A 15201-nucleotide genomic window follows, 5' to 3' on the forward strand; every position below is an offset into this window, starting at 1 on the left:
GAGACCCTCAAATTATCTCTCGTCTTACTTACTCTGTGTCCCTTCTCTCCGGGCAGACCTGGGAGGCCGTCGAATCCTCGGTCACCCTGGAAAAGAAAGGCAACAAACGGTTACAGCTCCAAACACAGATAATCATATTTATTATTTTCATAAAAACCTGGTGCATGCTTCACCTTGGACCCGGACTCTCCTGGCGAACCTCGAGATCCGTCAGCACCGTTACGACCCTGGAAGACATGGAAACATCAACATGTCGGCCTTCGTTTGTAATGACATTAGAAAGTATTCAATTATCTTGAAAGGCCGTGCAGAGTAAACAAAGGGAAGATGCTATCATTCCCCTGTAGAGTTCACATTTAAATAAACATGACTTTGTGAATTTGGTTGACACACAGAGATGTTATTGAGAGCAGCTGACTTCTTTGACATATAGCCATGTTTCAAATTAGACAGGCTCTTCTCTTTGGGCATTGTAGACAGAAATATGGGACGCCTGCAAGAGCTTAATCAATCAATTTTATAAGGTTTAAAACCCTCTAACTCAGGTTAAGTATCAGATAATCTTACCCTCTTTCCTGGTTTTCCTGAAGGCCCAGTTGAACCTTGAAGACCTCTGGGTCCCTACGGAGAACAGACAGAAGGAAGCTTATTGTACAAAGAAAGGAGAAAACAAGGATAAAGCAAAGATTACAGCGAGGATAATCTTTGTACAGAATAGATGAACTGGTTCCTTCTCACCTGTGGTCCGGAGTCGCCACCGTCACCTTTAAGTCCAGAAGCACCAGGACCTCCCTATCAAACACAGACATTGCACATTTAAAGAATTCATCTGTCTTCACTGATGACGCTTGGCTTAAAAAACAATATAATCTAGGTTCGGCCAGAATTCCACTCGAATCCAAACACACAAAATGAAAGGATTTCAAATTTGGACTGTAAATATACAACTGATCTTCTGGAGCATCTTATTATTAAGAATTACGGGATTGCTCATCGTAAATAACATGTAACATTAAAGAAGCCAGCTTTTGTATTTTTGTATTTTTAATTACCCGATCAATAACTTATCTGGTAGACATAGAGTAAAATAAATCCTCTCAGAAGCAGGTAGAGAGTGTGTGAGAGATCCATGTGTGCTGGGGACATGATTAAATGCTCGAAGTTGAACCTTTCACACGAGGCTCCTCTAATCATCTGGTGAGTTTCTCATCAGTTACAAACAGGACAGGAGGGTCAAGCCGATCGGTGGCATGTGTTTGTAATTAGCTACTCACCACAGGACCAGATCTCCCTGTCATGCCCGCAGGCCCTGGAGGACCTCTCATAGCCAGCTGTGGATCAGAAACCTTTCATTAGACCACTGCTCAGCAAACATCTCCTGCTTTTACATCTATGACGAGTGAATGGATGAATAAAATAAACTGTATTTCTTCCTCAACCCAAAGAAATTGCATGAAGTCTTTTATTTGTGTGCAGCCATGTCTGTACATGATTAGGTTGTGTTTGCAGTCAAAGCATCAGTTTATGTTTATGAGTGTTCTGCTTGATTAAAAAGTAAAGTTCTACTATTGTTATTCTCCATCTGAAGAACATTTATCTATTTTAAAACAAGCTTGTTATGGAATAAATATGTAGTCGCTGTAATAAAGCAGATTTTCCTGTATTTGACTCATTATTCATTCATCTGAGTGGATTTAACACATCAAGGGGTCTGAACATAATTTAAAAAAAAACTTAAAGAACCTTAAAATGTGCAAACTTGACTCTGTTGTGGTTTTCACAGTTTCACAGGTCTTTGTTGCTGATTATGGTCGACCACAGTGTGGTGCTGCCAAAGGTTTGTCTGGAATGCATTTGAATGAGTGAATTTGCTAATTCCATGAAAACAAATCATGCCCAAAATCACACATTAACCCATTGTGGGAGTTTCTGTTGCAGGTGCCAGAAAACATAAACACAGAGGCTCTAATGACAAATTAACAGACTGCAAATAGCTCAAAAAGAACATTTGTGCCTATGATTCACATTCAGTTCATTACTGCCCCTCGTTTTTTCTCTGTTTCCTTCCTCCAACACTTGGCAGAAAAGACAAACACAGAAAGGTGACAAGTGTTTTTTCTAGATATTACCAAACACCAGGTCTGGCAATGCTCCAGCTCCACAGAGCGTTGTGAAAATGTGTGAATATTTTTGTGTTTGTGCCACACTTAATAGTCTCCATGTGTCGCACGATAAATCACACCTTGCCTAAAGCCTAGAGCTGCATATTTCATATTTTCAATACTGCCATGGCTATCACCGCTGAGTGGGTGTGAAAATCTGCTGTGGGTTTTATTTATAACCTTTATTTAAACGTGATGAATCACTGAGGGCTGGTGCTCACTGACAATGACGTCAACTATGTGTTAAGGTTTTAAAAGATAGAATATAAAAGAGGAAAATCAAATAAAACCACTTTATACAGAGGAACTTATAATTGCTGAGAAGAAAAGGGACAAAAGGATGATGAGTTGTTTGTGATAATGGATTTAAATTGTCAATTTTAAGCTGCGTTGTGTGAAGTCACTGAAAGCAGAGCTGTCAGGTTGGGACTTGCAGAGAAAGCCAGACAACCTGTTCAGCATCAGAGCAATAAAAGAAGGGAGTTTCCCCAATAAGAGTCCTGTAAATAGAAATATACAGATGCCTATCAGGTCCATCAGGCAGAGGAGACCACCCAGGTTTTTCTTGCAGGATGCAAAGCGAGCATCACCTGTGATAAACCTGAGGGCAGAGTGCTAAACAGCATCCAAGGGTTCAAGAGTGGAAGCAGAGGCTTCACTATAAATCCCTCAGAAATAATGTAGAACAGAAAGAAAAACTCCTCCACCTACACAACTATCCAAGTTTGTCATAAATTCCTTATGAGGATGTCTATATGAAAGTTGAATTTGTCATCTATCCAAATACCCAGGAATTCATGTTGTGTAACCCTCTCGATAATGGATCCTTTTACATTGGACACATACACATGTTTTGCTCCCAGTATCTGTAGCTCAAGAGAAAAGCATGAACTTGGATTTAAGTCCATTCAACCCAAGGTTCACATCCTTAAGTGTAGTTTTAAGAACATTTTATTATGTCACCTGACACGGTAATATTTTAAATTCAGACAGTTTATAGGTCGAGGGGGACTTGTGATTATGGGATTACTCTTTTTATTATTTGCTACACTTTATGGGTCATCAAAAGGTTTTTCTCTGCAGGTATGTGACCGCTCATGAGAAGAAAAATCCTAGTTGCACTGAGGACACGTTTGCCCCTGATACTCACCCTGGCCTGAGAGAGGATGGCCTGAGCCTGAGCTTCCTGGGCTGAAACCACTGGTCCCTTGTGCGACTCGCCACCCGCACGGAACTGTCAACGACGAAACAAAACAAATAACACAATTAAAAATCAAATTGACTTGTAGGCTTTTACAGAGTGAGACGTCTAACGACCTCCCCTGGTGCCCGTGTTCAAACATTTGCTCGGTTCTGTGAAAACTGTAAAGCTGTCACCATGTCACACACGCACACTTTCAGACATACATATGCTGGAAAACCACCACAGGCAGCTCACACACATACACACACACACACACACACACACACACACACACACACACACACACACACACACACACACACACACACACAGACACACAAATATGTGTCAACGTGCCTTTCAAAGCCTCAGTCACTGGTTCCACTCCAGTGCACTGGCTGACATTTACAATGTAAGTGATTTGTAACCCAAAGAAAATAAGGCTGCGGTCCTTTGGCCTCCTGCTGACGCTGTGAGGTAAACGTACTAAATGGAGGGAGTTCTCGGACCGACGCCTGAGATGAAGGATGCACAGCATGTGAGGAAAATACGACAGAAACTCCCATGGACGTGTGGAAAGTCGCAGGACTTACTGGCAGCATCAGAATGGTACCTGGAGGCCCAGGGACACCGTCCGAACCGGGAATACCGGGACGTCCTGGAGGACCCTGGAGAGTCAGAAGAAAGGGAAGCAGTCAGTCTTTCTCTGAGCAGGGAGATGTCATTCCTCAGTGTGATGCAGCAAGAGCTGATGTCACCGACCGAAGCAAAGTCAATAAAATCCCCATTAAGTACAGTAATGCTACTCAAAAGGTCTTTGCAGAATTTGTTGCCGACAAACACATATTCAAAGTATTTAATTTAGATCAGCTATTGCTTTGTGTTGCATTCCAGCCTAACAATTAATTAAAAGTGGTTAATAAGCAAGTCGTATATTTTCCCATGGGCTAACATGATTATTTTGCCATTCCTCTATAAACCCCTGGAGGTGCTGTGTAAACTGGGGAAAAAAAGAGACTGATAACAATAATAACAAACAACAGTAATAACAGTGGCAGTGAAAAACTAATCTATACAAAGCAAACCCTTCTTTTTCTGCAACAATAATTTCCATGCAGAGGTTCTCTGCTACACTGTTGCTTATTCCAAACGGATAACTGACTAATCCCACAGAGAAGAAGAACACAGGGAGTTTAGTCACAAAGCAAAGACAAAGCATCTATTTCATTAAGGATATTTCCTTCAGGAGAGCAGCGAATTTAAAACAAGATAAAAGAATCCACAGCCATGTCCCTGTGAGGCTTTAACGCTCATCACACTCCGAGAAACTAAATGTTGTTTGATGGATGAGAAATGGCCTGTGTTTGGCGCAGAGGAGAGATTATATTGTTGTACTAATTTAAAAAGGAAAAATATTTTTCATGGGGGCTATTTTAAGAAAATCTCATCAAACATTGTAAAACTTTCATCAGCCTTTGCCTCTTCACTGAAATGTGTTAGCTTGAGGCTATGATTTGGTTGCTTTGACCTCAGTGCTAACAGTCAGTGCTACAATGAAAACTTTAGCATTACATTTTTACAGTAATATATATACTGCGTTAGACGTGTTTTCATTTTCTCCCATTTTACAATAATGAGAGCAGTAATTAGTTGTTCCGATGTACTTTGAGCTAAGCGCTAAGATTAACATGCTAAAATGCAAACATTAGCATTGCTTGTTCACATTCCTACTGTAGCATATTAACAGTGCATAAGAATGGGAAGGGCAACATAGTACAGTATGCTATGTTAGCATTAGCTCAAATTACATCCATGGTTGTGGACTAAAAGTTGGACGAATTGTCTCCACTTCCGGTGGTCACGGTGTGGAGCAGCAGAATCATGGTCACATGCTTGACTCATCAGGTGTCAGGTGATTTTACTTCACTATTATTTGGTGTGGGGGGGGGGGGGGGGGGGGAGCTGTCATGTTAGTTCTACAGGGATACCGTCATGAACTCAGGTGCAGAAACGTGTTTGGTGACAGATGAACTGTCAGAGTTATTAAAATCAACAGGATTCACCCTCTGGGAACCATTAATATCTGTACTATTCAAAAGTTGTTGAGGTATTTTAATTACAAACTGACTGACGTTCTAAGAACCACGCCAAGAATGTGGATTGAATCTCCTTGATTGCATAACGTTGCTCATACTGAATAATGACAGTAAGAACAGACAGTCAAATTATAATACGTTTAGAACTTGATTTAATAAAGACAAAAGAAATTATCATAAATCAGATCAGGCCTCAGTCGGACCCATTGGTTCCAGAGAATCCAGGATCTGTTTAGCAGTCCTGTCATGTGCTGCAATCTCAGACTGTCGACTCAAATTGATGCCATGTGTTCACATCTGCCTTTTTCCCCCAGAGGTGGTAAATACTCGGCATCCATTGCTGTTACAGAAGGCACAGCGGCCCCTAGTGTTAATGACTGTCCGGCATAGCTGGGAAAGTGGTATCTGAGTGGAAAGGAGAGAGGTGGTGATGATGAGAGAAATGAGCCGATCAGACGTCGAACCCAGGCGGATTCTGCGCAACGGAAAACCGCAGGACTACAGAATAGAGTAACTTTTAATCCCCCGTCAATCCTCAGCAAGACTCGTTCTCACGGGAGGAAATAAGGGGAGGGTGGGGAGGACTTTTGGTGCAGCGAAATATTTTCTGATCACTTTGACTCTGTGGAACAATAAGCCTTTTGTACTGGTCATACTGGAGGAGGCACGTTTGGGTGTTTTGAGGCTGGCAAAGAAAGGGTTAACCTCCAGAGACGTGAACTGATCTGCTGAGAGTGCGATGAGAGGGGGGTGGGGGTGCGGGGGAATCACCACATTTGAGAAAAAAACTAAAAAAGCCGGGATCCAGCGTTCTGGAAGGGGTCGGGGCACTTACTCTGTGTCATCCCATCAATCACCAAGTGAGAGGAATCCCACAGTGCTGGGAGAAAAAAACATTCTTCGAGAAAAGCTTAGAGAAAGTTTAGGTTTCTACATATTTTAAGCCATCTCCTCGATCTCCTTCTCAGAGGTCCTGTGTTATACCAACACAGCTGTAGCACAACAACACAACTTCTCTTAGTATATTGATAGTTTATGGGCATCTCACTTTCCCCACACAACTCCTCATCAACCCCCTCCAACTGCTGCAGTAGCAAGCTGTGTCCAATTGCATTATTCATCGAAACAGTACTTCACAGTTTTTATAATATACAGGAAGACGGCAGGATAACAAATCCAGGGGTGTTTATGCTGACACCCATAATTCCACAGAATTAAAGGCTCAGGTTAAAAATAGTTTTCTTTTTGCCAATTATAACATGAAAAACACGCATTTCTGTTGATATACATGTCATCTGGAATCTTAATTGTTTGTTCCGAATGTCTTTTATTCAAAATACAAGTTGCTGGGAAGGAGAATGGGGGACGGGGTTTCTCAACAACATCTGCAATCAGCTGTGAAATGAGGCCGGTCTTAACTCACCCTCTCGCCATGATCTCCTGAGGCACCTGGGGGACCCTGCAATCCTGCGGTACCAGGAAGACCCTGAAAACCACACACACACACACACACACAGACACACATGGACTTAGCATATTATATCCCAAGCTGCTGCTAACCAGCAGTCCCACCACACTCTATCCAATACTTCACATGCACAGGCCAACAAAGACAGAGGGAAAGACATGGGTTCAAAAAGACAGAAGCCTCAAATAAAATAGGACCCCAACCCCCACTTCTCTCTCTCTCTCTCTCTCTCTCTCTCTCTCTCTCTCTCTCTCTCTCTCTCTCTCTCTCTCTCTCTCTCTCTCGAACACACACACACATGCACAAATTCACATTTTGACTTTCTCTCCCAACTCAAGCTTCACTGGCGATCAGGACTGACACTCTTTCCATAAAGACATTTTTTCCCTCTTTAGCTGTTCTCCATCTGTGGAAGGCAGACAGGAGTTTGGGAGAACGTGATACTCACTGGTTGGCCGGGGGCTCCTTGGGGTCCTTCTATAAGCATCCCCTGAAAAAGGAAAAAAGGGGGATACAGTAGCATTACGGGGCGGCTCGTAAATCCAGAAGCAATTTGAGGAGAAGGAGAAGACGTGAAAAGAGCCAGTGGGCGCTCAGGGTTTGATGCTGAGGAGTTGTTCTCATATGAAGCTCAAGATGTTAACAAAGCTCCAGCTACTTGAAGCTCTGATCACTGATGTGTTTGTGGCTGTGGTGGTAACACATTTGTGAATGGTATAGAATGGCTCTGTGAAGATCTTATGCATTGTGGCAGTTTGTGTAGACAGCGGTTGTTGTGTTTATGGACATTCGAGCAAACATGAGTTAAATCTCATCAGGCTCGATAAAATAAACAAAACCTAAATATGAATTAGATTGAAACATGAATCAGTAATGAAAGAGAAAGTAGATGAAAGAAACCATAGAGTAGGCAGAGAATCTACAATTAACAGAACAACTAAAGATAGACAGTGGTTACAGGGGTAAAGTTCAGTATTAACATCTGTCTCAGATGATCCGTTCACACATGGAAAGCTCTAAGTTCATCAGGAAGGATCTCCATTTTTCAGTGACCACGGAGGATCGAATCTCACTTGACCGCTCTGTAAGCACATGTGTCATATCTGTGCACAAAAATCAAATGATGTAGTTTGTGGCCAGACCGACTGAGCAGATGGGTTTGTCATCAGTGAGTTAGATTTAAAAAGTTCTATGAGACTTATTTGAAATATGAGGTCAGTGTGGCACTTTTGATACTGTGGAAGTTTTGTGTTGCTTTTAGTTCATTATGAAACTGTGGCGGGTCCCAGGACATCAGGTGAGAAGGCAGAGCTCCAATGTCGGATCACCTGAGTCAGATGTTAATACCAGGTCTGAACATCGCCATTGATGTTTGATATCAAATCAACGTTAGCTGACAGATGCTAAAAGATGAAGGATAAACAACTGCATGAATTTGCTGAGGTCATAAAGCTGTAACATTAGCAGGCTGATATACTGTGATATTGTAAAGTGGTTGATTAAACACATTGTAGGTTTGTTTCTAGTACATTTCATTTCCAACATTTGCATTTATCCTCTTACTCTGCATTGAAATCAGCTTGAAATCAGCTTCACTTACTGGCTCGATGACGGCAGGTTCGCCCTTCTCTCCTTTCTCCCCCAGGTAACTCTGACCTCCACCCACCTACAGACATAAGAAGGACCAGGTGAGGCTTCTTTTTTTTTACACAGGAACAGGGGAGAAATTCATCAAGTAAAGACAGAGCACCAACAGATTTGACAGCCAAAAAGGGAAAATGTGAGACCAATGAGCAGCAGATGCCCTGACTGATATCCAGGGTGTGTTCTCTTTTATAGAGGTTACGTAAAAAAACTCCGACATATCTGCGAGAGAAAAGATTAGCAGCATGCTGACTGCTGCTCTGCTCACGCTTATAAGGATTTAAGGAGTTCTCAAGGCAAAAATCAAGGAGGGGGGGGTGGGGGGGGGGGGGGGGGGGGGGTTCTCAAGCCTGCTGGAAAAAATTAAAACCTCAAGAATGATTTTTGCAAGAAGCTATAATTTTGACTTTGGTCAGACTCCTATTTATTAAGCTTCCCAAAAAGCCAGGGACTGAAAAAGAAAAAAAGACCCCAACTGTGCACAAATGTCGAGGTGGTCACCTGACACTATCCATACAATGACTTCACATGAAGGGAATCCACAGACCACCTACAGCAGCGCGTCCGAAACCCACCAGATTGTACAATCGGGCCAGGGGAGGACTCCTTTAACATATTAGGGCTCTGGTGTACTGAGATTGTAGCGTTGCGAGCACTAACAGAGCCGTTTAGATTAATAGAATAATTAAAGCAGACGGATCCAAAGCCAACGTGTCACTTCCTGCCTCTGTGAATCTGGACCCCGAGGCCCGGACGGGGGCCGGAGAGAAGCCTCCCCCGACACTGGCTCAGCGGTTACTTCTGCTTGGTTTTGGATGTTGATCTGGATGTGATGAAAAACGTTTTGCTGAGCCTGAAGTTTGTCATCAGGAAATCCAAACAGATCATCGGTGTGATAACCGGGGGGAGGCATGTCTGTGATAAACAGCAGAGGTCAGCGGGGTCGAGAGGTCACAGAGGGCGTGTCTGCGCTGATGGCCGGGTCGACATCTGTTTATCTCCTGGAGACTGAGCCACACAAGGTGGTGGGTTCGAGGCTGCTGGTGTGTTTGTGTTTGGTGAACGTGAGCGCAGATGTCTCCGAGCTACAACCCGATACCAGTAGAAACAACAAGCGGCACAAATTGCAAACACCCCGTCACGCAGACACAAGCAGCAAATTCTCCATCTTTCCACATTGCTGCCCCCCCCCCCCCCCCCCCCCCCCATCATTCCACCGAAACCACTTACGTTGCTCTCTCTGAAGTCTGTCTCCGCCGGAGCACCCTGACCAAACTCGTCCTCATTTGTGGGAGATGTAGGCCTGGCTTCAGCAGTGCCATAATCACCATAGTCGCCATAGTCGTACGGCTTCTCTACAAACTCTTTGTGGTCATATTCCTTCAGGTCGTACTCCTTAAACTCATACGCGTCAGCGCCAGGCTCCGCCTTCTCTTGGGCGTCGACGGGGGCAGCGGCCGTTTCCACAGCTGCCGTGGGGTCCAGCCCGACCTGCTCCACGCCGGTGATGTAATCATCCACTATTTCCCCATCGTAGCTCTGCAATCGGTGCAGGCGTGGCAGAGGGGGGGGGCAGGGGTTGTTAGGATGGGAGAGAATATGGAGGATTGGTTAGTTAAATGAAACCATGTGAACAGCATCAGTGATTCACATGTTTATTTATAACACAATCAAAGCATTAGTGTTGAGCAGTTTTGTTGAATCATCAGACGCCAACTAGGTAAAACTCCTTTATGGGAATTTTCAACTTAGTTGTTCTAACATCCTTGTGTCTAACGTGGGATGGCATCCATAGCTCAACATATGTGATTTAATAATCACATTATATATTCTTAATTGTTTCTCTGTAGAGCAATAAGAATGTGATTTGTCTCAAAGTAAAGACACACAGATGTGTTACACAAGTTAAAAGCAAAATATACAAAAATATGCTGTATATTTTGAAATATATTCAAGTTTTACCATTACAGTCTGAAGGTAATTTAGAAAGCATTATATTAAATATTGCAATCTGAGACAACAGATCAAATGTTTAACAGTAAAGTTTAGTTTGAAAAATACAGAGCTTTTTAAGAACTAAACCAAACGAGGATAAAATATGAGTATTCAAAACCTGTTTACTATCTGAGGCAAAAGGAAAGTTGATTGGAGAGTAACACTCACACTTTTGTTTGTAAATCAATCATGTGATCAGCTCGTTGAAACAACCTCTCATGCAAATATTGTTTCTGTGATCATCTTTTTGTGAGTTGACATTTGTTGCACACAATTTTCCATTTGTGCAATCTGGGTTGATTAATGTGCATTTAAGTTCCCTGCAGCTCACATTAGTCTCCTTTCACTTCGTGGGATAGTATGACACATCTTAGGCAGAATTACAAAAGGATATTTCTCTCTCTCTCTCTCTCTCTCTATATATATATATATATACACAACTATTCCTTGTTATAAACTGGTAACCAACTTCTGAGTCACAGGTCCATTTCCCAGTATTTCAGACAACAATCTCTCTAATCTTTCGTCATTACATGGAACATTTATCGTACAATACAAACCAAAAAAGCAAATTCCTCCACTAAACATTTAACAAACCACAAGCTATGGCTAAATTTAGTCAAGACCTCAATAGTTGTTTATATTTTAAGCAACTTGCCGCCCCAGCACAATGTGCACTAAGAGACATCCAGGGCTAAACTCTATAAAAAAAGGATAATGAAAGAATAATTGGATGCACAGACTGTGGAAGTTATCAGTAATATAAACAACCTCCCACTGACAACACAATACTGCAACACACCAAAAAGCATCGATAGCAATTTGGTCTAATTTGAACCCACTGTATGAAATGTCTAAGAAGTTGTCCAGTGCACCACAGTCTCCAGTCATCAGACATGATCCAGCTCATGTGAAGTTTCCATGCTTCGCCCTCTGGCCTGTCATCTCTAATAAAACATAATGTCTTATTATCCACCTCGAGGCAAATGACAATACAATTGGTCATATTGTTTTAGTTTAACCCCCAAATGTTCCTCATTAAGCTGAGTTTAATGTGAGGGTTAAGCACAAACTAAGGGAGGATCTGCCATATTCAGGATATGGCAGAGACGTAGTGATGGGATGCGTCTGTCTGCTGATTTTCCATCGGTCACGGTTTGTTTAACGACAAAGTTTTCCTGGTTCTCTCTTTATCCAGACTCCGATTGATGGAGGCTGTGTCTCTGTTTGAAGTTAGTGGGGCCTTGTTTTGGTTTCAACCTCCACTGGCGATCATAAAAATATGTTTATTTTGTTGGTGAAACCCTGAAGCGTGTTTTGTCATAGCTGTTCTACTGTATAATTTTACAAATATCCCTAAAATCCAAATTGTCACACTGTAAATTGTCTTGATTGCTAATTCACATCCAATATCAGAATATATTTTATGGCAGACGAGGATCATAAAAACATACCAATGAAAAATGAAATCTTTTTTTTAAGTTACCTGTCCTTGTCTGGCGGTGTCAGTGGGAGTTTCAGGCTGACTTCCATCCACTGTGGAGTAGTCATACTCACCTGTGTAGTATTCTGCACCCGCTTTAGTCTGCAAATAAGAGCAGGAACGGCACAAAGGAGAAGAAGCGTTACACATGCGATATGGGTAAATGCAAATCATTCACGTATTCGACAGCTTCTTTAACACAATAATAGTCAGTATCTGCAGAGACTCTGTAATATGTGTGTTAAGAAGTTAAATTATTTAGCATCTAGAGTATAAAGCTAAATAACTATTAAGAAAGAGAAGAAGATCAGAGGGTGAAAGGACAAGAGAGAGAAAGACGGACACCGTGTTGTTGTGTCATCATGGTAGGAGCCATGATTACGGTATTAGTGAAGTGTTACCTCGGTCTTGGCTTCTTCAGTCGGGGGAGCGTCAGTGGTTACCACTCCTTCACTGTAGTCATAGAACTCACCATATTCATAGTTAGTGTACTGGAAGGAAAAAGGGACGGGGGGGCAATCGGTTAATTGGTGCAATCATGTAAACACGGCAGCACACAGATATGTTGCGCAGTATTTACATGGCATGTATGAGTATGTTATTCTTATACCAGAGTACAAACTGTATCATGCTATTTTATAAATAACATGGTCAAACGATGAAAATATCACATCCATATTAAAAAAGGCAACGTATTTTGGATATGGATGACAGCAGCAGTCATTGAGTCCCCTGAGCTTCACGTGTCCTGGCTTAGAGATTCATATGTGTTGTTTAACAAATATTAAAATTCTTGGTTTTCTTCCAACAGGATTTCAGATAGTACATTTTTACGCCAGTGAAAACGCTTCTGCCTCTAGTGTTTAGTTTTGAATGCCAACAATAGCCCTGGGGTTTCATTAATGGGCTTCCTGGAGCACTGCATGTTTGGAAAGGATGGGGAGCAGAGACAACCCAGGAGTGGGGGGTTAAAACCACTGGGGCATTAAAACAGTCTCTGACTATTTCTCTGTTATTTTGTTGAAAAGAAGGCAAACATAATAACTTTAAAGAAATTATAAGAAAAACTTTTTGGAAAATATTCTAATTAGTGTTTTTTTTAGCTCTGAAAATCTACACCACTTTTATGTCTCTCTGTTTTATAGGGGTCAGAAGCCAGGAGACAGTTAGCTTAGCCTAGCATAAAGACTCATAGTGGATAGAAACAGCTAGCCTGACTCTGTTTGATCTGCATTAAATCTATAATTAGGTTGCTAATTGGTCCCTGGCACTAAAAAGAAGAGAGAGGAATCAATCCTCTGGTTTTACTCTCCGCAACCAAGCAAATATGTGTTCCTACAAATTGTCAAACTATTCCTTTAAAGAACCAATGTTGATGGATCATTATGTAATTTTAACATTTAACATTTGAACCCTTCACTTTGTTTTTTGCTGCTCTAACACAGTCAAAACGGAGGCGAGTTAGATTAAGTTAACAGACCGACCCCCGATATGCAACGCTCTATCAACTCAGGGATAAATATTAGTCCCTGGACAACTGCTAAGCTCATAAAAATAATACAAGATCCACGGTTTGCTGCAATGCTGGCTTGGCCTTGTTTCAGCGGCCAAGACGGAGAGAGGGGGTCAAACAAGAGAGAAGCCCTCTGCCAGACCGACGAGACTGACTGACACCGGAAACACAAAGAGGGACAGGGTAAGAAGATAGAAGATAGAGGACGAGAGAAGGATTTATAGAGATTTATGGCACCGAAGCGCTTGGCTGAGTTGAAGGTCTTCACCACAGGCTTGGATCAAAGGCATAAATACTGAGGTGAGCTCATAAAAAAAAGAAAAGCTCCCTCTTCCGTCTCCTGCAGCAATCTCCTTTCCTCTGTTAACCCAGCTGCAGACATGTGGCTCACGACTGCAAAGGAAGGGCTTAAGGTCGAGGTCAAGGTCAGGGCCACGCTCTGTGCCTTTACAGAATTATAGAGGTTTGGTTATTAAAAAAAGAGGGTTCAGACCTCTAAGTACACAAATCAGGGATATTTTAACTTTTACGACAGGGGTTTATCAATTGGGGCAAATACTACTCAGTTTGTCCGTTGTGCAGGAGGAAGAATTATTTTAAATATGACTGAACAGGGGAAAAACATTCCTGTCATAAATGTTCTTAAGTGCAAAATCCTCTCCACTGTCTATTCAGAATTGACAAGCTCCCTGTCTTGGCAATGAAGAGTATCTTGCAGATGAAGCAACATTTTCCAGGACATGGTACCAACTGTTAAGCCAATATTTTCAAATGGAGTATGGACTCTTTTTTTCTTTGACCGGGGATACAAAGTCTGCTTTTCCAGGTATTGGGATTCTAGCTGGGGAAGGAAAAGCTTAAATTTCCCTGGGAGTCTGGGCAGAGCCTGCAGAACTCGTTAGTGATATAAATCACGGGGCCACTCCAAAGTGGGCTCAGACTTCGTGGCAGGGAAAAGGGAAAAGTTTCCAGAGTGAGCTCATCAGTTATTTGGTGAAATGCTGAAGGAAAATGTCAGCCGACAGAAAAAGCTTGAAGCAGCAAAATAACACAAAATTAATGACGAAAAAAAAGTTCCTGACACAGAGAAATTTGAAAAGGCTACAAGTGATGTTTTGGAGCCAGTGGCAACAAAATGTAAAATTTTGAACGTGGTTCAAACTCAAAAAGGTATTTTGATACGACGACATGTTTCCACCAGTGAAACAGACAAGAGGCAAATTAGAGTTTACATAGAAACTCATACCAGCCTGTCTCTGTCAAAGCACTTATGCCTGAAGGAATGTTTGTAGAAAGGTTTTAGGAGCATGCAATTTGCAGAGGTTATTCTTCTACTGTTTGGTGTATTTCTGGCACCATGAGTCAGCACTGGCTTCCACTAATATCTGTCCAAGACCATTGTTTATGGTGCTGTAGTGTTTTCTGAAAAATGTTTAAATTGGGGTTTAGGAAAAAGAGGAAGTCGATGATTTCCCCTGGTCTATCTCAAATAACACAATACTGTCCAAACCCAAATCCTTACTCCGGGGCACCAAGGCACGAGGCCTTTGCTTTTTATACTTTGTCTAAACACATCTTGATTTGTTGAAAAGGAGCACACCATCTTGTTTAACAGTTTGTAAGGTTTACAGGGTCATGATGTTCTCCGGTCAGCACA

At 42.0% G+C, this 15201-nt stretch overlaps 1 protein-coding gene across 1 annotated transcript in view; it reads right to left on the minus strand.

Annotated features, from left to right (window-relative positions):
- The window catches only part of LOC128455069 (collagen alpha-1(XI) chain), a 74760-nt gene that overhangs the window by 39121 nt on the left and 20438 nt on the right, over positions 1-15201 (minus strand). Inside the window, exons 6-18 of the mRNA XM_053438700.1 lie at positions 12433-12522; positions 12035-12133; positions 9784-10092; positions 8510-8575; positions 7358-7399; positions 6865-6927; positions 3939-4013; positions 3313-3396; positions 1275-1331; positions 739-792; positions 568-621; positions 174-227; positions 33-86 (exon numbers count right to left, since the gene is read on the minus strand). Coding sequence (XP_053294675.1) covers positions 33-86; positions 174-227; positions 568-621; positions 739-792; positions 1275-1331; positions 3313-3396; positions 3939-4013; positions 6865-6927; positions 7358-7399; positions 8510-8575; positions 9784-10092; positions 12035-12133; positions 12433-12522 — 1101 coding nt within the window. The remainder of the gene's footprint in view (positions 1-32; positions 87-173; positions 228-567; positions 622-738; positions 793-1274; positions 1332-3312; positions 3397-3938; positions 4014-6864; positions 6928-7357; positions 7400-8509; positions 8576-9783; positions 10093-12034; positions 12134-12432; positions 12523-15201) is intronic.

Source organism: Pleuronectes platessa, chromosome 13 (genome assembly GCF_947347685.1).
Source record: "Pleuronectes platessa chromosome 13, fPlePla1.1, whole genome shotgun sequence".
Lineage (NCBI taxonomy): Eukaryota > Metazoa > Chordata > Actinopteri > Pleuronectiformes > Pleuronectidae > Pleuronectes > Pleuronectes platessa.